At 45.1% G+C, this 27,049-nt stretch overlaps 1 protein-coding gene across 1 annotated transcript in view; it reads right to left on the reverse strand.

Moving 5' to 3' along the window:
- Window positions 1-1,649: 1,649 nt before the first annotated feature.
- LOC142586116 (thiol S-methyltransferase TMT1A-like) overlaps window positions 1,650-27,049 on the reverse strand; it is a 53,932-nt gene continuing 28,532 nt past the window's right edge. Inside the window, exons 2-4 of the mRNA XM_075697371.1 lie at window positions 22,411-22,655; window positions 6,427-6,576; window positions 1,650-1,889 (exon numbers count right to left, since the gene is read on the reverse strand). Coding sequence (XP_075553486.1) covers window positions 1,656-1,889; window positions 6,427-6,576; window positions 22,411-22,655 — 629 coding nt within the window. The 3' untranslated portion in view covers window positions 1,650-1,655. The remainder of the gene's footprint in view (window positions 1,890-6,426; window positions 6,577-22,410; window positions 22,656-27,049) is intronic.

A 27,049-nucleotide genomic window follows, 5' to 3' on the forward strand; every position in this document is an offset into this window, starting at 1 on the left:
CTTGACTTCTGGTCCCCTACCCAGGTTATTGAATTGCGCCTAATAACTATAATTAAAACACTCTTTGGTACAACTATATTCATTAATATAGCTAGTACCGCACAGCATGTGGTTTTCGCAGCCTTACTTGGTTATTTGAAAATGATTTAGTATAACAGCGTCGTCTCTTGTAACAAACTTAAACTGTTTTCATTGACTGTCACTGTCTTTGAGGATTTTGCCACAAAAGTATCTGGCGTGCAAAAGTACACGACCCTTCGTATGATGTATAATGGGCCCCAGCTAACTTTTGCCAAACTGTTCAACAAAAAAGAAAACATGAAAAAAAAACAGGATGCAAGGTACAATTCTAAGGCTAGCCAGACCTGAAACGATTGAACACCGTAGGTCTTGTAATTTTACAGCGAAGCTGTCAACGGCAACGTTCCCGAGGGTCGTGTCCGTGTGCTAACACAAAGCTATCATCGCCAGGACTGGCTCTAGCGTCGTCGTCTCCTTCCACAGCCAGCTCGCTGGCGCGCTATCGCACGAACGTGCACGCGCCAGGGCTCCCGCGTTCGTCGTCGTCAACAATTAATTAATTAAGAAACACTAAGACGTAACCTATTTTTCTGCGATGCTGTTAAGGGCCAGTTCTCCCAGGATCATGTCCATGTATAGACAAAAAACTCCACAGACGTGGGCCCATACCGAAGATAGTGCAATACCGGGCCGACTCGCGGCGGAGATGAAGCAGGCGTTAAGCACTCCACATAGGTGCGGCGATACCCAAGATAGTGCAATACCGCGCGGACCCACGACGGAGGTGAAGCAGGCGTCAAGGGGCCCAGATACACAGCTTCCCTTGTCATCCTTCTTCATAGAGTGGAAGGGCACTCATTTTATCTTACACGGTGTTATTTAAATCGTTTTTTTGTTTTCGTTGGACAGCTTAGCTAACGTTAGCTGGGCAACACGGTAGATGTTGTTACACGTTCTGTCTAATGTATCATGATAGAGATACAAGATGGATTTAGAGTATTTTAAGACAGTGACAAGAGTACTTGTTTATCTTTGTCCGGTGACCACTTTTTTTCGGCTAACGAATATTAAACGTCTCCGCTCGAGAACGAAGACACACCTTTCTGTAACTGAAGTTTAATATTTAATGTTATCGCTGGTTCTATTTGTTGCCTATGTTGTCGCCGAACCTTGTGTAATCAGATTATGTGCGTGTCGCAAATCGTGGTGTACATTTTAGGACTTATGCGAGCAGCAGTGATTACGCTTGCAGGTTTACTGAGCCGTGCATGAATCACCGACGCGTCTGATCCGCAGATCAGATTTCAACGATCGCCGACTGTACTCGCCGCTATCGTTGTGCTTTTAGGGTTAGTCGTTTTGCGGGCACACGTTCGCCATACAAAGCGTTAGTTTCGTGACTCACAGTTGTGCCACCGTCTTGTTCTACAACGTAACTATAACGTGACAATAGTGTCTAAAATGCATATATGTTCGATAATGCCCAGCTCTGATTAGCGTAGCACAGTGTTTTGACAGGGGATATTATGTGACTTAAGCACGCGCTGATGCTAGGAACCTTGGATTAAGATGTTTTTAATTCCTAAGTGGTGGCGTTTTTAACCATCTCACGTGTGTTTCAGTGGGCACTTTATTCAAGCAATGGCGTAACCGTACAGCTGCCGGGTGATGAATATAGGCAAGTCCAGGTAAGCCTCCTTTAGGTGCACACGGGAAAATCCCGCGTTCTTAATGACTTCGATGGAGTCTCGGTTGGGATTGCAACCACAGAAAATGAGCCGCCACAGTGGAGCTACAAGATTCTGCAGGAAGCGGCCTATGGTCCCCTTCGGCAACGCCACGTGCTCCATGAAGAGTAGGCGGCCTCCCTGGTCAGTTAAGAAAATAAAAAAAAAGACAATCGTTTTGTTACGCCAGGTGTTTGCACTGCAAACATCACTATGTCTAATGGGGGGAGTGTGGATTTTATTGTAGAATAGGAAGCAGGAATCATTGATGGTCTTTTCAGAAAAACATAGCGGATGATTCGATTCCTGCCTCTTAATAAATTGTTGCAGAAAAATCAGATGGAGCACACAAAGCATACACATGCAAAAGAAAGTAAGGGCAAACTATAAACTGTTTATTTTTGAAACATTGCATCCACAGCGACACCCTGTAGGGCCCACCCACGCATTGGCTGTCCCTATTAATACAATATATTTTTTGCTCAGACCTGTCGAAGGTGCACTGACACATGTGCGATGGCGAGTAACCGCTACGGCGTAAACTGTGATCCCTAACTTTTTTATTTTGTTGCGGGACATCTTTATTATCTCCATCCTGTCAGATATTCGCTTGCAGTTGCATACAGTAAAGTGTGCACAGAGCGCAGCCTTTCATTCATACACCACCCTGCTCGATCAACTAAGCAATAAAGCATGATAGCCAAATATTGTACACCAATGTACTCCCCATTCGACACATCTAGGGGAGCATGCTGTCTCCTTTGGGTGAACTTTGAAAAGTAAGAGGGGAAACGAGGGGCCCGATTTTTGATAGGCACAGCCATATCAAGTCAAGTAAGGCATACGGAAAATTATTTATTGTTTTAATTGAAATGTAGAAATGAACAGATCAAGGGAAGGAAAGTGGACGAAAAAATAAAGCCTTCGCCTGATGGGAACCGTAGTATCTTCAGCATTACGCTTTCTCTTCTCTTCTCCTGACTGCCTATTTTCCGGGACATTCCCCTTTCGCGATCCGTAGACCCACTTCTCACCACCTAATAACGAGGAGCAGGCTAGAATCGGCCATACGATGATCATTCAACTATCTTGGCTCCAACCGCCCTTGCAGGGCTTCATTGCACTGGCGATGGACTAAACGCAAACATGAGCCCAGACTCGGGTCGCATTGTTAACAGCTCCACAATTTCGCTGGGGCCGTCTTGCTTGGGCTTGGGGGCTGACGTGCTTGCAACCCTTTGAATGGCACAACTTCCTTCCGTTTTCATAACTGATCAACGGGAAACCTTCGACAGGATGTCCCATGAAACTGTGCGGTGCGAACTGGCTCGCACGAAGTGCGGTGCCAGCGTCCGCGATTAAGCCGGTGTTTTCCGTGGGCACGCACTTTGCCCGACAGACACCCCTCAGTCTCTCATATTTATGCATACGGTGCATTGTTGTTCTGTTCTATGTCCCCCTCGTTTTAATTTTAGGAAGATCTGTCATTGATCGAGCTCTTTTTTCTTTCTCAGATAACCAGTACACTACACATGCCGACAACATAACGATGCGATTGATCTTTTGATTCCATAAACCTTACAACAGTCACTCAACGACACGTCCTCTGCCGCTAACAATATTAGCCTTATACTGTGGACTGTATTTATACGGAACCCCAAGGGAACAGGGAAATGGGTTTCCCGTTGTAAGTAGTTTCACTTACTGATAAAATGTAGGGTGCAGAAGTGCTTTTTTTGATAGAGGCAACTGCTTTATTGCATAGAAGCAATAAAAACTGCAGCAGAGAGACAATGCATAGTAAAAATAAAAGAAAACAGGAAGTTGGTTAGCTACTGACATCGAAGCAAGTGCCATTTTCGTGATGCCACCACTCTCGGCTTAATTTATGGCTTTCAGCTGTATGGCTTTCAGGGCCAACCTCGAGTGCGACTTCAGCACAAGCATTGAAGGATCGATCAACCACGGCCAATCGAAACAAATATGTGTAGAAATGCTGCGTACCACAACGTTGCTGATACATATCACGATGCGGCTGAAATGGCCTTTTACCCACCGTGGTTGCCCACTGGCTATGGCTGCTGAGCACGAGGTCGCGGGATCGAATCCCGGCCACAGCGGTCGCATTTCTATGGGGGCGAAATGCGAAAACACCCGTGTAGTGCACTTAGATATAGGGGCACGTTAAAGAAGCACAGGTGGTGCTTCTTATGTCTTTTTTGCAGGCAGCAAAAATGACAGAAGAATGTGCTAGTTGGCAATTCATTGTGAAAGCGACTATGTGCCTTCGGCGTTTTTCGTCCTTCGTCTGATTTCTGCGCTGTAGTCACTTTCATGCATGTTCAAATCATTTCTAGGTGACAGTACTTAAGCTTTATTTAGACGCAGTTGGTCGATGCTATTCGCAAGCAAGTATTATTTTTGAAGGTTTAATAGTGCTAAACAACTCGAGTGTCCTCAGACAATTTCTGATGGAGTACTTTAATTTAATTTAGACACACGAGGTACCTTAACGTACTCGAACATTTAAACCCCGGTAAGCGATACTGTTTCCACTTCGCCTTCCTTGCAATTGCATCGCCGTAGTTTAAACACTAAATGGCGCCGTCGTGCGTGTTAGAAGAACGCCATAGAATGACATGGATTTTAAAGGAGAACAAGTTGTAACAACCACCTATAAACAACTCTTCCTTACGAAATGATAAAGAATGGGTGCTGATGTATTTCCCACTCATTTAGAATGTAACAAACCTCGATGAAATCCACCCTGCCTCTTCACAGTACACTTATTGTGAAGCCGGACACTGCCATCCTAAGCAGCACTTTCTCACAGCAATTTTGACTGTTGGACACATCCAGGGCTATGAACCCTTCGGTTACGCGATCAAGCGTCGTCGTAACTTTCATCTTGTCATTTTTTTCTCTCTAGGGCTGCTTTCCATAGTCGATATGGTAGGCAGGATATTGTCCTTTGTGCTGTCACAGAGAGTGCAAGTATTTCTTGTGTTGTTGGCGTCCTGTTGCGCGTTAACGCACAAGTTGTAGATTGGCTTTTTGTGGCATACATTCTTGAAAGCATATTTAGCGGCAGCGAGTAAAGACAGAATGGAGACGACACCCCCCCCCCCCCCCCCCCAGTGCATTAACATCAACAACTTCTTTTTCACGAAACCACCTATTACCCGCCGTGGTTGCTCAGTGGCTATATGGTGTTAGGCTGCTGAGCAAGAGGTCGCGGGTTCGAATCCCGGCCACGGCGGCCGCATTTAGATGGGGGCGAAATGCGAAAACGCCCTTGTACTTTAGGTGCAAGCTAAAGAACCCCAGGTGGTCGAAATTTCCGGAGTCCTCCAGTACGGCGTGCCTCATGATTTAAAAGTGGTTTTGGCACGGAAAACCCCATAATTGAAGGAAACGCCTATGTAACCCATGCACAGTGGCGCCACATCATCCAAATTTTTAACCATTTAAAAAAGCCGCCTCCTTATCTAACAAGTCGACCGAAGGGGCACTAACACACGCATCGCTATTCCGACAGACAGCCTGAGCCTCAATAATCTCTCGCACATCTTTATCTTTATGCTTCGCAAGAACACGGCAGGACCCATACACCGGCGCACAGATGCATTCCTGACAGTGAGTTGACAGATGACCATATTGCTTATTTCTCACGTTTTGACTATGTTCTCGTAACCTATCATTGCGACACCTTCCTTGTCTGTCCGACGTATTTTTTTCCCAGAAGACAGCAGCAGCTCAAACAACGGCTTCTACGCAATCCACTGGTGCTTTACGATTATTCGTAGAGCACCCGACAGGTGGCTTATGGTACGGGTCCGTTAACCGACATATTTTCGCAAGTTTGTTGTGGCGCTGGAAAGAACACTCTTGTGTCCACATGGCTAGCCATTTTTTTCAGCCTATGTGCCGTTCTGTGCAGATAGGGCATTCCCTCTGCCTTCCCTCTGCGTTCCGTCCGTTGATTTGCCGCGTCCCGAGTTGTGCTGTCTGACGCGCATTTTTTTTAGCAGCCCTTTCACGACTGAAACCTGCACTGACTCCAGGAAGCCTGCTGCTGACAACCTTCCCTACAGAGATAAAGATGTGCGAGAGAGTATTGAGGCTATCAGTTGGAATAGCGATACGTGTGTTAGTGGTCCTTCGGTGGACTGCTTAGGTAAGGAGACGGCTTTCTTGAATGGTTAAAAATTTAGATGATGTGGCGCCACTGTGCATGGGGGAAATAGGTGGTTGTTTCCCGAAAATAAAATTGTTGAAGTTAGCGCATCGTGGTGCCGTTTCCTTTCTGTGCATGTTCGCTGGCGCTAAATAAGCTTGAAATTTCAGTTGGCCAACACGCCCAACAAGTGGCAATACATTCTTGCTTTTTTAAATGTCTGTGCGAGGTATTCTAGTTACTATACTTCTCTTTCTCTCTCAATAAGAAGCGCATCAAGTTGCTATCTAGACCCTGGAGTGGACTTATACAAAGGAATCTTTACTCGTACATTCATAGATTCGTAATCCTACTAGACAAGGGTTTACTTTATTTCGCGAGTTATTGAGGACCTCAAGTCATTTGAATCTTTAAAAAATGTACAGTTACTATCTTAGGAACAAACAAACAGCAAGTAAACTACAAAGAAAAACATGCTTGTCCGAGCGTGCCATCCCTCACCTTGACCAAGACCCGCCGACACTCCTGCAGGACCTTCTCAGAGCACTGGACAGAGCAGAACACGTGCGTAGTGAGCACCACGTCGAAGTATTTGTCGGGAACCTCTTTCATGTTTTCACCGTAGCCTACTACGCATCGCTCCATCTGAACCTGCAATTACAGGAAAGACGGGAGCAACTGTAAACTCAATACATTGGACAATATTCTTAGGTTTTTTAGAAGTCGCCATTGCACTGTTTGCATAAAACAGCCTCCACGCGTAAGCATAATTTCATCCTCACATTACGCCACGTGGCAACCAAGGCGAATAAGAAAACTCTAAACACAGGAGGGCCACGGAACTCGGACACTACGCACTGACATAGTGCAGCGTTTACGATGTTCTTGTCGGTAATTTCGCATTTCAGAGTTGTTTTTCACGCCTGTGACTTCCTTAACGGATGCTTAACTGATAGCAACTAGAGCCAGGACTGCCTAAGAGCACGAACAGGTGTCCTCATTAATTATTGCGGCTGCTCTGGTTACTCAGGATTCCCGATACCAGGGTGTTGAACCGGAACTGATCCAAATACCGGAACCGAACCCACATTTTTTCGCATTTCGGAACTTAACCCGAACCGGAACGAATCGAAGGAACGGTTCCGAACCGGTTCCGGGAACGGAGATTTCGAGCAGAGTAGTCTCGTCCTGGAGAAACCGTCGTGTAGCAAATCCTCGCAAGGGTCTGGAAGTGAGCAGGTTCTCCGACTACGGAAGGGCAAGGAAATAAAGCCGACCCAAGTCCCGCTCGCATTGCACGTGATCGCGGGTGTGAGCGTAAACATAACCGGAGAATTCATCATGAATGTTTGCGCGAATTGGTCACTACGAACGGTCGACCATTTCGCATGATTGACGACTCCGGGTTTCGAAAAATCGTTGACCCTATATTACAGGGCCTTAAGAAAATAATGACCGTGAGCGCCGAGAGTATTCAATTACGAGTTGCTCAAGAAGCAAAAAAGAAAAAGAAAGCAAGAAAATTGATCTCATATTCACTTCATAATCGTCTTGTTTCGCTAAAAATGACCAGCGCTACACGCCTTCATCGAGCAATCGTTGGCCTCAATGTACAATTTATCGAAGATGGCAGGACCCGCGCTGCAGACATTGGCTATGAAAGAACTTTTTGATCGGCACACCACGGAAAACCTAAAGTGTAAAGTTCTTGGTGGGCTCTCTAAATAATCAGTAGCTCTGGACCAATTGCAGAGTGCAATGGCGGACAGTGGAGCAGATATACACAGCCGCGTGTAGTTCAGATATACGAACAAAGTAGAATAGTGATACAACCAAAAGTACTCGAGTGGTAGAAGAATAATCAGCACAAATGGAATTGTACCCGAAAAGAAGACATAGTCAGGAATGGCTCATACCCCCTTAAGCCAGCAAAGATGCGATTGCTGAATATGAATGAAGAAACAAAAGAAGGAAAGTGCGCCGGAAAGAAAGAGGGAACAAAAGAACGAAACAGAGTACTAAGAAATAAGAAAGAAACAAACAAAGAAAGAACGAACGAAAGGAGATATGAAAGAAACAAAGAAAGACAGACGGAAATAAAAAAAGCGAAAGAAAGAACGAAAAAAAAAGCCCTTTAGGTAGTGCATTATGTGTTCACGTGTGTCGTTGAGGAGGTCGGCCTACAACGCAATATGTTTATTTAACAAGGGGGCTCGTAATGTCTTGCATAAAGTCTGATCTCTCTGATCGAGTAACTTAATGAATTACCCCGTGCGCAGCAGGCTTTCGCCTTCACATATTACAGGAGTGTAACATGCCGGTATTCTTTATTTACCAGTAATCGGAAGAATGTTCAGCTCTTCAATTTTTGATATTTCCGTGGCCTACTGCAGTCTTCGGGACCATTCAACCATGTCAGAGGTAATATTTAGGGCGAATGTACTACATTTATTTTAACTTTTTCCGGAGAGCTTTCTTGAGCATCTTACTTTTATAATGTTATGGTTTGGCGCAAGACGGGCCTGCATGTATAGGAAATTTGCAGAATGTTGTGGCATAGTTTATAGCGAAAGAGTGTTCCGACTCAGAGCGCGCGCGTGGAGCGAATGCTTGCGTACATTCCCGATCAAATGCGAGTGCCAGCAATTGCGCATGAATTTACGATGATTTATGCCTGAATAAGCAACACCTTGACTTGAAGATAAGATTCCGACGACGGGTGACAGTTCGCACCGTTATCGTTGTGGTTTGAGCGTTACTTCTTTTTCAGGGCATAAGTGGCGCGAAATATGGAGTTAGACTCGCGAGTCACAATTTTGGAAGTGTTTTTGTTCTTCACCATCACTTCTAGGTGACATAAAGCCGTGCTACATTTTCATTGAGTGAATACGGGTAAATGGGGGGTCATTGAATTTTCCTCCGTCTGCGTTTACTCTTATAACACAATATTTTATATTTAGCAACCAAATTTTTCTCCTAGGAGATCGCACAATAGAGGAACATCGATATTAGCAGAACTACTTCAGAGAAAAGAAAATTTTATTGCTTATTATTTAGGTTTCACCGTACGGGAGGAAAGGGAAATTCAACAAAAATACCCTGAACATATTTAAAAATTCGCCCACTTCAAAGCGATTCACTTGAGTTCCTCCTTTGCAAGCTGATACCGAATAATGTAAAAGGAAGCAAGATAAGTGAAAAAAAAAAGATAAGACGAATAATGAAAGGACAGCCAGAGTGGAAACACTCTAAGAAAAATGAGCGGTAACAGTTTCAGGCGTTTATATACAGTCTGCAGTCGTTTTCGAGATGCACAGTTGGTCTTTGTGGCCTTGAGCATCTCTTAGTACTCAGGACATGTTCCCAGGTCATTGTCCTCGCAGCGCAGCCTGCCATCCAAGCGGCTAATACTGAGCTACCGGAGCCGAGAGTACGGCGTTGAGATTCCGGTCTGTATAGGCCTAACAAGACGCGTCGGCCTAGAAATGACGGAATGGTTGCTAATGCACTGTGTAGGCTTGGCTATGTTTGCCACGAGACCCAAGACAACACCCTGTCTTCTAACGCATTGTTATGTTGGCGTTCCCGTACAGTAAGCTCAGTCCTGAAGGGACGCGCACCGTAGCATGCTGCCATGTTTAACGCATGTAAGGTGAGAAACGCTATTCCAAACTGTCAGTTTATAATAGGGTTTCCGCGTACCCATCTTTCTAGTATTCCCACAATGGCAAGAGTCAAAAGTAACACTTGTTCTCAATGTTGTAAGTTGTTGTCACGACAGCGTAGTTGTACTTCACCGTGAGTGCCGCTAAGAAGTGCGCAACGACGTATGGCTGAAGGCTGCAGACGAAGTAATTGCCAAGAATGGTATTCAGGAAGTGTTTATTACCATGAACCGCGGGTGCCTATACCACTGAAAAGGAAGTATGCTAGGCGATTAAACCCAATAGTTTGCTCCTACATGACCCACCTACACTGGAATTCAAGTGGTTTCACCAGCGCCTGCTTGTATTCTCTTGACCCTTAATTGCGACTTCGCCTGCCACCGGGACTCTTCTTTTTTCTATTGATGTCCCCCGCCCCTTTCGCAATATGCTGAGACGTGCTTCCCTCGATGTTAGCTACTCCATTTTCTTTATAAATTCATTCATTCATTCATTCATTCATTCATTCATTCATTCATTCATTCATTCATTCATTACTGCGGAAAATAGAGCTTCCTCATCTCCATGATCACCCTCTCTCTCTCCTGGACTCTCCCATTGCAACACGATGTTGCTGTGATGCATATGGCTGAGCGTCGCATTTACGATTTCTCAGGAATGGGCAACAGCGCGGCGTTCAATTGGATGACGAGACGGTAGAGCACTCTCTGTATCACTTCTACACTCAGTGCTGTACTCCGTGAGCTTCTATTAGCCACTTCGACCATTGACCGCTCTCGAAGGAAAATATTCTGGAAACAGCCTAAGTAGTAGTGTATGCACAAGACCCCGAAAGACCAACTGTGCTTCCTGAAAGCGACTGTACTGTGCGTGCGAACGCTTGTGACACACACACACACACACACACACACACACACACACACACACACACACACACACACACACACACACACACACACACACACACACACACACACACACACACACACACACACACACACACACACACACACACACGCACGCACGCACACACACACACACACACACGCACACACACGCGCGCGCGCGCACACACACGCGCACACGCACACGCGCACACACACACACACACGCGCACACGCACACGCGCACACACACACACACACACACGTGTGCACACGCACGCACGCACGCACGCACGCACATATATGTGTGTGTGGGTGTGGTTGTGAGTGTGTTTGTGTCTGTGCGTGTGTGTGTCGAATGTGCTCCCGAGCATAACACATTGAAATATGGTGAACGTGGTTTCCATCATAGATCCGCGACCTCTACGGGTTGCGACGAAAGGCTTACGGCATTTCTCTAGCGTTTAGTGCTAAACTGCCATTAAAATTTTCCCTCACTGCCTTTGCCTCTTCTATTTCATGTCCTTTTCTCAGTGATCTTGCACTTTCTTTTGTCGGTGGCCTGCCTCATCTTTCCCTGGGTGAATTACGAAGTAAAAGAAACCTAGCTGGGCCGGTCGCGGATTTTCGGATTCGTGATGCGTCGATTTAAAATTCACATTTAGTATCTAACTTTACATGGCAGCGATACAGGCGGGGTGAGTTGCGGTAGCTCCTGATTTTGGACTAAACACACTCTTCGCACAGCACGTTCGTCTTTTGCCTGGTTGTGAACCGAAGTGACTGGCAGGAGGGTAATACGCCTTCCCGAAATATGGAACATTCGGAATAACCCTTTGTTCGATGGTCGGACATACGTCAAAGGCCAACAATACGAACCACGGTCAAGTCGGTATCAGCTTGCATTTGGGGAACTCAGATAAAACTTTTCGCGCGCGCGCACACACACACACACACACACACACACACACACACACACACACACACACACACACACACACACACACACACATATATATATATATATATATATATATATATATATATATATATATATATATATATATATATATAGAGAGAGAGAGAGAGAGAGAGAGAGATAAAAAGGAGGAAAGCCACGCGGTTAACCAGACACATGTCCGGTTTTCTATCCTGCACAGGAGGAAGAATTACGGTGATGAAAAGTGAGAGAGAGAGAGAGGAGATAGGAGCCCAGTTTCGCGCACATTTGAAGGATCGCGTCGAGGCTACAAGCTGTCGTCAAGACCTTTCGACTTGAAGTACTGCAACAACGCTTTCGTGGCTTCCTGCGTAGTATGTATGTATGTATGTATGTATGTATGTATGTATGTATGTATGTATGTATGTATGTATGTATGTATGTATGTATGTATGTATGTATGTATGTATGTATGTATGTATGTATGTATGTATGTATGTATGTATGTATGTAACGAAACGTATGGTCATGGTCCAAGGCTGCTCATTTCCGAAAATGGTCTAGAGCCCAGCCGCCTCAATGCTCTCTGGGTTTACGCTCGATGTACTGGGGACATAGACATAAATTGTGTTCAATCGTTTCTATAGTTTCACAAGAGTCGCACATGGGCGCATCCCCCATTGCAATGTGGGACTAGTAGGCCTTTGTAAACGCCACCCCGAGCCAGATAGGTTTCTAATTATCATAAGGATACTTTTATTCGACTTTTCTTCCCTGCCATCAGGTCAAAGCTGACTAATAAGTATTTAAGTTTTCGTTATTCTTGAGACCTCGTGGTAATGTCCGGGTTTGCGTCATTTACAGCCTCCTTGCATAAAAGGTCAGTTGTGAGTAGTAAAATATTTTGTGTTAACGCACGCGCAACAGAAGTCCTATAGTCCATTTGCCAGTATTCATTCAGTGAAAATAGAGCACGTCTACAATGTCACGTTGTAGTGATTAGAAGAACAAGGCAGGTGCAAAAGGGCGAGTCTTGAATCTAACTCGTTATTAGGTGAGCTTGCATTGAAAAAGCACGAAACGCTCAAAACACAAAGATTGCTGCGCGCAAAGTCATCCTTCTTCGGTATCTGATCTGCTGATCAAGGCATCAGTTCATCAGGCTTGAACGCTTGTGCATTGAGCACAATCACTGTCGCTCGAATGTGATCGAGAATGTAAGCCAGCATACGGTTCACGCGTTCAATCTGATGACACGTTTTTGTTATTGAATCGGTAGCAACATTCAGGATATTTGGAATACATGCAGGTACGTCTTGAGCCAAACGATAACTTTGGAACCGTGGTTAGACACCAAAGAAAGCTCACTTAAAAAGAAGACACTGCAGAGTTTCTTTAAATATTAGCTGGCAGATATTGTACGTGGTAGAAAGGGCCACCAAAACTGCGTGAAGGTGCTGACACACCAATACTTCAAGAGCTAAACACTTCCCTATTACTGATATTTACTAAAGCAGCATTTCGTGTTTCAATGTAGCCTTATAGTCGACTAGGGGTCAGTTCCGTGACGGCCACTGTGTCGGAGCTCATATTTCGCTTGACTGTACGTATGTCAGCATTCATTGTCACAAAATAGCTGAGTTTTCTTCTTTAGGTCTTGACATTAGATAGCGAAAACGTATGTCAGAAAGCATTCATCTTGAAACTTCAGCACATTTCGTTCCAACGCACATGTCCGCGTTGCTCCATCTGTTACAAAGTACTAAAAAACTTGCCCAATGCTTTCTGCCAGGCAGCTGTTTGTATTGTTGATGAAGTCAGGAAACCGAGCCTGATGCCACCGACGCTCAGAAATCTAATCGGGAGTGCACCCACTGTTCTCGCCCACATTGTGCAATGTGTCGTAGCGCTGAGGTGCTTCTTCTATGATGTGGTAAGATCCATTGTTAAAGCAGAAGTGCACGGTTGGGCACAATCGTTTAAGCTGATGAACTTCATTTGCGCAAAAACAAAAACAACTCTCCAAGCTTTCACACTTGATTTACAAGGGGAATACTGCAACATCAATATGCCTGATGTTTTTAACTGCACCGAATAAATATATAATATCGTTATACATCTTCGTGACAACATTTCACCGTTCAAGTGTTCAGATTGGTAATCTCTAGATACGGAGTTAGTTGAGCAGTTCTGGGAGTAATTAACGAAGGAACGTTAATTTTCACTTATTGATGTTAGGTGGCAAAAGCGAATGAGTCGTTTGGAGCTCATCCTCAAGATTATCTAGCCAAGCGAAACAAAACTTTTTGAACATGCTTCTGTAAGGGCTATGTGGACAAATATTTTCCAAATAAATGGTCTGTAAACCGTAACTGATGCAGAAAAATGACGCCTGTAAGTTCGATCGGACCGCGCCTAGCCATTCATGATATCGTCATCAATGGTGTTGCTTCTTAAGCATGCTCCTTGCGGCCAGTCGACTCTTGATATTTGCTCACGTCTTTTTTCGAAGGCAAACAGTTTTCGAAAGCTTGCTTGGTCGCAGAAACAATGTACGACGCAAGGATGGTGCAAATTTAGCGCGTCATTCCCCTCAAGACATCCTGCTGCAGCCGAGGCAAGGAAGATAAAGAAGGTGAACACCTAGGCGAGTCGTGCCGATGGTGATGGTGCCATCGCGACGAAATCTGCGGCGGAGATCTTGACGTATCAGGTGCATTTTTTGCGTCGGCTTTGTTTTCAGAAAGAGATAATGCTATAAGTGCAGTGTCAAGGCCTCACTACCAAGTCCTCTAATGGACCTGTTTGTATCAATCACCCCCCCCTGCTTTTTTTCCACCAATACTCCAACGATTCTTGCTTATCTCGAAGGCTGACCGATTTATGTTTCCTTCCACTATAAATCGAAGCGCTTCTCGGAAGTGGACATTACCTACAGGTCTGACTGGGCGAATCCCTTCGATTTCTATAAGGGTGTGCTGAGCGGTCCCGGGATTTTGGCTGCAGCATACACATGCCTCGTCTTGTGGCCAATATTTGCTCCGGTATGATGCTGTCCATAGGAAATCAGGTGGAGTCTCAGATAACGAGACACTGCCCTTTGTGTTATCCTACCAGATGTTTTCTTCTAATATGTTTCTTCGGATTCTTGTAATTCTCCATAGTCTTCCACTCTTTCCATCCGATTTGCTCTCTCTGTTCCTTTCAGTTCCTTTCTGATGACTCCTGGTTGTCTATTTACACTTTCAGCTAGCCTGTACTTGGTTACCAACTTCCTTGACCTCTTCCTCCATTCTGTGTCCACGTTTTTACAGGTACATGTACTTGTGCACTTTAGCCGCCAATTTATTTTCATCCCCGTTCCTGTTTCTTTCCTCAAAAGTAATTTCGTTCTGCTATTCTTTGATTTCAACAGAGACCCAAACCATGTCAGCCAGCACTGTCCCATTTGTGACTTCACCTTGGGCCCCCAAAGCCAAATCGCCTACCGATCTGTGGTTAATTTGCATCCCCGACAAGATATCTGATATTAAAGACAGAATGGCATTTGCGAACGTTAGCGCTGGCACCATTACTACTTTCCACATTCCACGCACCACCTCATAATCTTTATGGCCCCAATATGATCTATGTTTGATTATTGCTGCATTCCGCTGCCCGTTTATTTTCAGGTTATATTGGTAGGTGCTTGAGTAGGTCTCTCGTTTTTTCATATATACGCAGGGGTACTTAAATTGTTTGACTATGGGTATGACTTGCTGTTGAATTAACACCACGTAATTATTCGTCTTTTCATTAAAGATAAGAAAATTTCCAGATTTCTCTGTGCTAAATTAACTGAAGGCATGGATTTGCTTTTGCGTTGCCACAATTATTCGCGAGTGTCTGTAAATATCTTGCGTTGTGCGCTAGTAGCAGAATGTCGTCCGGAGACCTTCCGTTGCGCGATTTGTCTATTACGCATGTAGGATAAATTAAACCCTACTTCACGGTTTGTCAGTTGCCCAGCTCCCTCGACGACTGTGCCAGTGAAAGCATCCCTCATCCCGACAAGCACGGAGAGGCCGGTTTTCCCACCTCGCAGTTCTAGTCTCCCAAACGCCGTGACTTTGGCCGAGGGCGCAGTATCGAATGCCGGCCGCGGCGATCGCATTTTCATGGGGGCGAAATGCAATAATATAATAATATTTGGGGTTTTACGGGCCAAAACCACTTTCTGATTATGAGGCACGCCGTAGTGGAGGACTCCGGAAATTATGACCACCTGGGGTTCTTTAACGTGCACCTAAATCTAAGCACACGGGTGTTTTTCGCCCCCATCGAAATGCGGCCGCCGTGGCCGGGATTCGATCCCGCGACCTCGTGCTCAGTAGCCCAACACCATAGCCACTGAGCAACCACGGCGGGTGAGGGCGAAATGCAAGCACGCTCGTGTACCATGGATTGTGGGAAAATTGAAAGAACCTCCAGATTGTCAAAATTAGCCGGGAGCCCCCACTATGACTTGTCTTATAATCATAGTGTCGTTCTTGCTCGTAAAACCGAGGAATATATTATAATTAACATTCAAGAATCGGTCTGGCAGCTTTTACTAAAGCGAATAGCATTATTTGCCTACACTTCAGCAATTGGATCTATCTATCTATCTATCTATCTATCTATCTATCTATCTATCTATCTATCTATCTATCTATCTATCTATCTATCTGTCTGTCTGTCTGTCTGTCTGTCTGTCTGTCTGTCTGTCTGTCTGTCTGTCTGTCTGTCTGTCTGTCTGTCTGTCTGTCTGTCTGTCTGTCTGTCTGTCTGTCTGTCTGTCTGTCTGTCTGTCTGTCTGTCTGTCTGTCTGTCTGTCTGTCTGTCTGTCTGTCTGTCTGTCTGTCTGTCTGTCCGTCTGTCCGTCCGTCCGTCCGTCCGTCTGTCTGTCTGTCTGTCTGTCTGTCTGTCTGTCTGTCTGTCTGTCTGTCTGTCTGTCTGTCTGTCTGTCTGTCTGTCTGTCTGTCTGTCTGTCTGTCTGTCTGTCTGTCTGTCTGTCTGTCTGTCTGTCTGTCTGTCTGTCTGTCTGTCTGTCTGTCTGTCTGTCTGTCTGTCTGTCTGTCTGTCTGTCTGTCTGTCTGTCTGTCTGTCTGTCTGTCTGTCTGTCTGTCTGTCTGTCTGTCTGTCTGTCTGTCTGTCTGTCTGTCTGTCTGTCTGTCTGTCTGTCTGTCTGTCTGTCTGTCTGTCTGTCTGTCTGTCTGTCTGTCTGTCTGTCTGTCTGTCTGTCTGTCTGTCTGTCTGTCTGTCTGTCTGTCTGTCTGTCTGTCTGTCTGTCTGTCTGTCTGTCTGTCTGTCTGTCTGTCTGTCTGTCTGTCTGTCTGTCTGTCTGTCTGTCTGTCTGTCTGTCTGTCTGTCTGTCTGTCTGTCTGTCTGTCTGTCTGTCTGTCTGTCTGTCTGTCTGTCTGTCTGTCTGTCTGTCTGTCTGTCTGTCTGTCTGTCTGTCTGTCTGTCTGTCTGTCTGTCTGTCTGTCTGTCTGTCTGTCTGTCTGTCTGTCTGTCTGTCTGTCTGTCTGTCTGTCTGTCTGTCTGTCTGTCTGTCTGTCTGTCTGTCTGTCTGTCTGTCTGTCTGTCTGTCTGTCTGTCTGTCTGTCTGTCTGTCTGTCTGTCTGTCTGTCTGTCTGTCTGTCTGTCTGTCTGTCTGTCTGTCTGTCTGTCTGTCTGTCTGTCTGTCTGTCTGTCTGTCTGTCTGTCTGTCTGTCTGTCTGTCAATCACCTTACGCCGACCCAGTGGCAGAATCAGTCAGCCTGCTTGGGCCACTAGGTATGTTTGCCTTTCATTCGTAATGGCGCCAGGAAACAAAGCCTGATGTCAACAAGGATGAGATATCTAACCACGAGGGCAGGCAATCTTCCCGCACACCGCGCTGAGGTCATTTTTGTGTAATGTAGGAAAGTCCACTGCAAAGGCAGAGGTGCATGCTGGGGCACATGAATTCCTAGTTCATGAACTTGAATTGCGCCAAGAAAACCTGTCCAAGCATTCGCACCTCCTATATCCGAGGCGTACTGCATCATGAATATACCGGTGACATTTTTTAATGGCACCGATTCTTAAGAAATAGACCAGTGTAAATCTTCCTCACATTGTTGTTGTCATTCATGTGTTCGGATGGTAACTTCCGGATACGGAGCAAGTTGAGCAGTTGCGTGCGTAATTCACGAAGCTACGTGAACTAATTTTTAAATATTTGACCTTGAGTGGCTAAAGCAAATGAGTCGTTTGGAGCCCGTCTTCGAGAATCTCTAGCTGAGCGAATACATATTTATTACCCATGCTCCTGTAAAACTCAAGAATAAATATTTTGCAATTAAGCGCTCCCTCAAAACGTAATTGACGCGGAAGAAGATCGACGGACTGAACACTTCCCGGCTTTTCTGATATTGCCATCAATGATACGGCTCCGTGAGCATGTTCCTTGCGGCCACATGATTTTCGATTTTCATAGACATTGTTATTTGGAAGGCAAGCCCCTTAAAGTTGAAATGTTAATGTAGCAGCCAACGTGCGCTGACGATAGCTTGCTTGGTCACAGGGAAGGTACACGATTCAATGACTGTGCACATTTAGTGCGCCATTGCCCTCAAGACATTGCGCTACCGCCAACGGAAGTAAGATAACGAAGGCGACGGCTTAGTAGCTTCTTACGTGGCCGTGCCGATCAAGACCACCAATACTGAGGTGACCCGCCGTGGTTGCTCAGTGGCTATGGTGTTGGGCTGCTGAGCACGAGGTCGCGGGATCGAATCCCGGCCACGCCGGCCGCATTTCGATGGGGGCGAAATGCGAAAACACCCGTGTGCTTAGATTTAGGTGCACGTTAAAGAACCCCAGGTGGTCAAAATTTCCGGAGTCCTCCACTACGGCGTGCCTCATAATCAGAAATTGGTTTTGGCACGTAAAACCCCAAATATTATTATTAATACTGAGGTGACAAGCGCTTTCTCTATTTTTTTTGTCGCTTTCGCTTTCAGAAAGCGATAATGCTATAAATGCAGCGTCGTTGGCTCTTGTCTCGCGGATTTAAATGTGGGTTTAAATGATCTCCACATTGGTTTGTTTCCAAAAGTAGGTGTAAGCAGGAAAATCTTCGCTCGCATCCACGCACCCTCGCACGCACACATGCACAAACACAATACGCACGCACAGATATCCATGCGCACACAAACACGCACACATCTGTTCGCACGCGTGCATGCTGAAGCACGAACACGCACGTTGTGCAAAACGAGAACAAGGTGAAAGCAGGAGCCAACGTTTTGATAAATGAACTTGTCTTCTTCAAGTCGACATATGCTTTCCTCGCCACAATATATATAGTTGGGGTGTTCTAATAGGGAGAGGGCGAAAGGCGGGTGGGTGCGTTGGCACATACGTTGGTACACACGCGTTGGCACACGTAAACATTCGCGCGCACCATGTATGCACCGCAAGTACGCACGCGCATGCAAACATACACTAATGCGCCGCACAGGTGCACGCACACCAAATGCAGGCATGTACACCACGCCGTCCATGCTTACACACGCATACACGCACTCGTCCGCATGCAATTGCAAATACGGGTGAATTAGCACACGCAGAATCTCTCTGTCGCTCGCACACACACACCCACACGCACGCACACAATACGCACGCATATACACCCATCATCATCATCATCATCAGCCTGGTGGCGCCCACTGCAGAGCAAAGGCCTCTCCCATGCTTCTCCAACAACCCCGGTCATGTACTAATTGTGGCCATGCCGTCCCTGCAAACTTCTTAATCTCATCCGCCCACCTAACTTTCTGCCGCCCCCTGCTACGCTTCCCTTCCCTTGGGATCCAGTCCGTAACCCTTAATGACCATCGGTTATCTTCCCTCATCATTACATGTCCTGCCCATGCCCATTTCTTTTTCTTGATTTCAACTAAGATGTCATTAACTCGCGTTTATTCCCTCACCCAATCTGCTCTTTTCTTATCCCTTAACGTTACACCTATCATTCTTCTTTCCATAGCTCGTTGTGTCGTCCTCAATTTGAGTAGAACCCTTTTCGTAAGCCTCCAGGTTTCTGCCCCGTAGGTGAGTACTGGTAAGACACAGCTATTATATACTTTTCTCTTGAGGGATAATGGCAACCTGCTGTTCATGATTTGGGAATGCCTGCCAAACGCACCCCAGCCCATTCTTATTCTTCTGATTATTTCCGTCTCATGATCCGGATCTGCCGTGACTACCTGCCATGAGTAGATGTATTCCCTTACGACTTCCAGTGCCTCGCTGCCTATTGTAATTTGCTGTTCTCTCCCGAGACTGTTAAGCATTGCTTTAGTTTTCTGCAGATTAATTTTTAGACCCACTCTTCTGCTTTGCCTCTCCAGGTCAGTGAGCCTGCATTGCAATTGGTCCCCAGAGTTACTAAGCAAGGCAATATCATCAGCGAATCGCAAGTTACTAAGGTATTCTCCATCAACTTTTATCCCCAATTCTTCCCACTCCAGGCCTCTGAATACCTCCTGTAAACATGCTGTGAATAGCATTGGAGATATCGTATCTCCCTGCCTGACGCCTTTCTTTATTGGGATTTTGTTGCTTGCTTTATAGAGGACTACGGTGGCTGTGGAGCCGCTATATATATCTTCCAGTATTTTTACATATGGCTCATCTACACCCTGATTCCGTAATGCCTCCATGACTGCTGAGGTTTCGACTGAATCAAACGCTTTCTCGTAATCAATGAAAGCTATATATGAGGGTTGGTTATATTCTGCACATTTCTCTATCACTTGATTGATAGTGTGAATATGGTCTATTGTTGAGTAGCCTTTACGGAATCCTGCCTGGTCCTTTGGTTGACAGAAGTCTAAGGTGTTCCTGATTCTATTTGCAATTACCTTAGTAAATACTTTGTAGGCAACGGACAGTAAGCTGATCGGTCTATAATTTTTCAAGTCTTTGGCGTCCTCTTTCTTATGGATTAGGATTATGTTAGCGTTCTTTCAAGATTCCGGTACGCTCGAGGTCATGAGGCATTGCATATACAGGGTTGCCAGTTTCTCTAGAACAATCTACCCACCATCCTTCAGCAAATCTGCTGTTACCTGATCATCCCCAGCTGCCTTCCCCCTTTGCATATCTCCTAAGGCTTTCTTTACTTCTTCCGGCGTTACCTTCGGGATTTCGAATTCCTCTAGACTATTTTCTCTCCCATTATCGTCGTGGGTGCCACTGGTACTGTGTACATCTCTATAGAACTCCTCAGCCACTTGAACTATCTCATCCATATTAGTAATGATATTGCCGGCTTTGTCTCTTAACGCATACATCTGATTCTTGCCAATTCCTAGTTTCTTCTTCAATGTTTTTGGGCTTCCTCCGTTCCTGAGAGCATGTTCAATGCTATCCATATTATACTTCCTTATGTCAGCTGTCTTACGCTTGTTGATTAACTTCACCCATGCATGATTAACATATACACCCATGCGCACGTAAACACGCACACATTTCCACACACGCGTGCACGCTGAAACACGAACACACGGTGACACACATACACATTCACACGCGCCCATGCATGCACCGCAAGCACGACAAGCGCAATGACACATACACTAATACACGCGTACAGGTGCACACAGACGCAAATCCAGGCATGTACACACGCCGTCCATGCTCAGACACGCATAAACGCACTCGCGCGCATGCAAATGCAAATACGGAGGCACTCGCACACACACACTCTCTCCGTCCCTCGCACGCACTCACACACACACACGCACGCACAGAATACGCACGCATATACGCCCATGCGCGTGCAACCGTGCACATATTTGTTCGCTCGCGCGCATGCTGAAGCACGAACACACGTTGGGACACATACACCTTCACACACGCCCACGCATGCACCGCAAGCATGCCGAGCGCACTCACACATACACGAATACAAGAGCACTTTGGAACGCACACGCAAATCCAGGCATGTAGAAACGCCGTCCATGCTCACACACCGATACAGGCACTCGCGCTCATGAAAATGCAAATACGGACGCACTCACACATACGCACAGAATACGCACGCACATATACCCATGCGAACACATAGAGGTATGCACACCCAAGCGCACTCACGCGTACACTAATAGACGCGTACAGCTGCACACACACGCCAGTTCAGGCATACATTCAGGCTTGCATTAAGGCATTATGCACACACGCCGCGACCGCTCACACACGCATACACGCATTCGCGCGCATGAAAATGCGAATACGGAGGCACACGCACCGGCACACATACACGTGCGTGCACGCACATATATACCATACAGAGAAAGCTCAAGAGGTGCACACGCATAATCACTGTCCACCGCATCGGCTGCCTCTCAGAAACCTGCGCCTGCAAATAGACTGCACAGCACTCCCTCTGCCATTACCGTTCCAACGACTGCTGTAATCAATCGCATTACGGTTTGAATTTGGCGCTTTTTCAAGTCTATGCGCCCTTTTCTTAGAGGGCACATCAGCGCGCATCCCTGACCGAAACACTGTTTGAACGCACCAGTAATGTTCTGAATGTGAATACCATAAATGCATATGTTAGGAGGGACTACTCTCTCGTTGTATTCTGCTGAAACTTGTTGATCCTCGGCCGATACTCTAAAAAAATAATTTTAAAAATATTTCATTAAGTTACACTTGTTCCTTGGTGTGAAGTTCCGAAGGAGAATGTCCAGAATTCCTTGACATGCTTACAAACACTTGGCTTTGTTCTCAACATAACAGTGGCTAGCTAGTACAATAAAACCTCTACCGGATATCATGACTTGCTAGAACATTGCGCATCTTAGTAAAATGCTCGTACATTTCCTATGACCTACTTCAATGAGGCTTCACGCCAATTTAATAAGTTAATAGTGCGGACCAAAGCGAGAATTCATCAAGATCAGCTTGTTGAGTGTCTAGGAAACGGCCACTACAAACCTTTGGGTTTTTCCTAAGCGCCTCCAAAAAGCCGTTCTGGAAATCAGCGTTGGGATCGATGTTCCAATACTTCATCTTCCGTCGAATCATGCCGAAATTCGCTCCAATGCCCGCACCAACCTCCAGCACTCTAATAGCTCCTTCGCTTCGCAGTTCTGGGTCATGCGACTCGATGTCGTTGAGCGCCGTCAGCACATCGCGCCTCGTGTCTGCGAAAGCTGCTTGACGAACCGCGATCGTAAATTCTAGAATGCGCGCGAACACCCACTGGCGCAGGCGAACGCTGAGCCACAGCGGTAAGGAAAAGAATAGAGAAATGACAAGCAAAGTTGCAAGTGCGATGTGCACGACTATGCGTAGAAGAAATGCGTTAGCACTCATATTGCGATGTTCCGTCGGCGGCAAACACCATTCGAAGCGACCAAGCGGACCGTTATATAATGTACGGGACCCTGTGCAGATCTCGAAACTGTGCCCGTCGAATGAGGAATGGTATCGGCTGATGTGCTCGGGATATCTAAGTTGATCCAAGTGCGCTGATGCGCAACAGAATACTAAGCCCGAGAATGAGCTGCTTTAATTTTGAGGTGTGCAGTTCAAGAATTCCTTAAAGAATGCAAACGGTGTCGTAAATATAGGCCACCGAGCACAACTAAGAAAATAGAAAGATTGAGATGGCTTTGGTAAATGAAAAGCAGCTAAGTAGGAGGAGAGTTCAGGCTTTTTTATTGATAGTTTGCTTTTATTTTGCTTCTAGGATGTGTACGCACTTTGCATAACACATCTGAAGTGCAATGCTATGCACACTTGCTCTCATCCCAGAGCAGAATATTTCCCTCGAAAATTATACCCTTGCGACATCCCGTTCGACTGTAGCGTATATAGTGTTATAAACCTATCGAGATTCTGATACACTCCGAAGGTGCCTAAGGCAATGACGCGACGGAACGCCATGAGAAGGAAAAAAACTCTCGAGTAGTTTCCACAAAGCAGTGAAGCAGCTGCAGCCGCATTACGTACCATTGGAGCACATGCCCACGCTCGGAGACAGGTGGCTGGGGATTGCTTGGAATCTGCTAGCACAAACATGAGAAATGCTAGCGTATTTCAATGCTAAACAAATGAGAAACAAATTGAGTGTAGCTAGGTTAGTATAGACAAAAAGTGAATGAGAAAGCATTTAGATTAACGAAAATCACAAATCAGGCTAAGTATAGCTTGGTGAACTCTACCGAAAGGCTATATCTGATGTTAGTCTCCACTTATTTTGAACTTACTTCACTATTTTATAGACATATTTTTGTACATAACTATTACTTTATCCTACTATGTATATTTGTCTTGCTATGTACTGCGCTCGCATTGATATGTAATGTATTTTGTGCCCCCGTCAAACTACGGCCGTAGCTTTTAGCCCAAAGTGACTGTCTAGCTTCTGCTGACCGCTAAGCAAAAGTGGATTTTATTTGATTTCACTGTTCAATAGAGGCTGTCAGAATAGTGTGTCCCACCAGTATTTTGCTTTATTATTCGGAATTCTCACTCCTATGCCTCCTTTATGTCACATAGATATGAAAATTTTTCAGTGCCCAGTTTAAGTAGAATTGGTAACCTGTTTCGAAAAAAAATTGATTGGCATTAAAAAGGTTTAGCTGCGATTACGAGGGACTACTTTTTTCGTTGTTTCATGTTATTTCATTTATTATGCACCTCAGGGCCAAAGGCATTACAAAGGGGGAGTGGTAAATGCAAAAGAATGAAAAGGCAAATACAGTTGTTTACATGAGTGTTCAAATGGCACCTGTATATAACATATTAGCTAAGGCTTCACGGAACTGTTCATAATTAGTAAGGCCTACGACTTCAGCGGGAAGATGGTTCCAGTCACGTGAGGTTCGCGTCAGGAATGATTGTGAGAAACTTTTAATGTAGCATGACAAAATTCCGGCTTTGTACTGATCAATGTGGTGCGTTACATAAATTGGATGGGGGATGAGGTGATCTCGTAGAGTATGATAATGGTACAACTTGTGGAAGAGCGCAATACGAGACACTTTTCTGCGAGATGCCAGCTATAGGAGGCAAAGATTAGATTTCATGTTAGTTATACTCGCTGTGCGGTTGTAGTTGGCAAGAATAAAACGTACAGAGTCATTTTGAACCATCTCGAGGTCAGTGATCAGGCTTTCATGAGCAGGGTCCCATACCGGAGTCGCGTATACGAGTTTGGGTCGTAATAAAGTTTTATATAACCAATGTTTCAAATGAGTAGGTACGTTGAAAAAGTTGTAACGTATGTGGCCAAGCATGCGATTAGCGTTTTTAATTATGTTCTCAGTATGAAGAGACCAGCTGAGGTTACAAGTGATGTAAACAGGAAGATATTTATATGAAGAAACTGACTGCAACGACATGTTGTCAATGTAGTACGACGGTATGGTAGATGACTTCCTAAACACGCGCATGGATTTGCGTTTGTTAATATTTAGCTCCATTAACTATTCATTGCCCAGTTCCCTATAGTGGTAAGGTCCGACTGAAGTAATTCAATATCGTTATCATTGCCACTTTCTCTGAAAATGACGCAATCATCAGTGAACAGATGGATATGGGAGTTTATAAGCGAGGGAAGATCATTAATGGAAATTAGGAACAATAGGGGTCCAAGGACGGAACCCTGTGGAGCACCTGAACGGAGCTCTGTAAAACTGGAGTTGATGCCGTTAGCACAAACAAATTGCGAGCTGTTGAGAAGAAAACACTCAATCCATTTCAAAAGGTTACAGTCATTGTTAAATTGTTTTAGTTTGTGGAGCAATAGTTAGTGACGCACCTTATCGAATGTTTTTGAAAATCCTAAGAATATACAATCAGCTAGAGATCATTGGTCAAGAATATGGTGCAGTGCATGTGTAAACGACATTAATTGGGTTTCGCAAGAGTAATATTTCCAAAAACCATGTTGTGCTGACGTAAAAAAAATGAGTTGAATTCAAGGAAATTAACCAGGTTGGTAAAAATAATATGTTCGAGCATTTTACAGCATGTACTGGTGAGAGAGATTCGACGATAATTATTAGGGTATGCTTTGCTGTCGGATTTATACACTAGAATCACCTTGCCTATTTACCACTCATTAGGTAGCGCACAATGTTCAAGGGATTGCTGGAAAAGTTTCGAAAGTATGATAGAAGAATAATCTGAAGTCTTTTATAAGTATTTTCTGTTAATACAATCGTATCTGGGATCAGAATGAATACATAGTCCATTAATAAGCCCGACTGGCCCCGGATGGAGCAACAATTATGGAGGGCATGCTAACATAGTTAAAGTGCTGTGTACTTGGCATATGTTCGCTAGATGTAGCTGGGAAATTTTCTGAAAATGTACGGTTTAGTATGGTGTCAGAAAAGTCGGAAGGAATTGGAAGACCGGAAGAGTCGGTTAAGACAAGGCTGTTGTCAGTCTAAAAAAAAATTGTACAGCAAACCTTTTAAAATTGGTGGTGAGCATTCAAGGGAGAACATGTGAATGGAAGTGCTTTTTAGCGCCTTTGAGCACTGGCACATATGTGTTTTACGTCGCAGTACATGATGCCCAGCGTTCAATTGTGGGTGAAAGCTTTGCAATGCGGTAGAGGCGCTCCTTCTTATTTGATAGACGCTTAATGTGATTATTGTACCACAGAGAGTTTGTGAGTTGTAATGGTGCGTTGAGGAATGTACTGCTCAGTTAGATGGGTGACTGTAGCTGTGAACATGTTCCAAGTAGTTTGCACACTGCGGTGTTCAGACCATCTAGGAAAACGCCAATAAAAGAAGATAGTGCTTTATTTATGGCCTGATAATTAGCCCTGTAGTAGTCTCGCATTATCTTTTTCTTCTTGTTAGTTTTCGGACAGTCTAGTTTAATATCAAACTGTAAAAGCAAATGGTCGCTAATTTCTGGCAGGTGCGTAACAGGCGATACTATGTCGGGTCGATTAGTGAGGACTAAATCTAGTGTATTCGCCGTGTTAGCTGTTATTCTAGTTGCCTGAGCGCATATATGCACGACTGAGAATACGGACACACATCTAAAAAGTTACAAGCTTGAGATGAGAGTGGGGTTATTAAAGCGGGGGGGGGGCGGTATTCTATGCTATGTTTGGTAAATTAATATCGCCAAGTAGGAACATCGCTGATGAAGGAAAGCGTGTTGCAAAGATGTTAACCACGTCATAAAATTCGTTACTGTAGTTAGGTGACGGCGAAGGTGGACGGTAGTATACCCCTATGACAACTTTCTGATGATTAAATGTTATTGCTAACCATACTAATTCTAGATCAGTCTGCACGTGCATACAATATAATGGTATATCATTGGAAATTGCGAGAAGCACGCCACCGCCTCTCTCTGTGTTGCGATCACAACGATAGAATGAGAAGCGAGGAGCATTGAAAAAGATTTCAGCGTCGCAGAGACGCGCAGTGAGCCATGTTTCCGTTAGCGCGATTATTTTTGCGGAACATGTATCGACGGCTGATGTGAGTGAGTTGTACTTGTTAAGGACGCTTCTTATACTCGTAAAAAGAAGCGATACTGAAGCCGAGGATGTCTGGCCACTATCCCTCACTCGTCCCTAGGAAGTGTTGGCAGA

The sequence above is a fragment of the Dermacentor variabilis genome, chromosome 6 (assembly GCF_050947875.1).
Source record: "Dermacentor variabilis isolate Ectoservices chromosome 6, ASM5094787v1, whole genome shotgun sequence".
NCBI lineage: Eukaryota > Metazoa > Arthropoda > Arachnida > Ixodida > Ixodidae > Dermacentor > Dermacentor variabilis.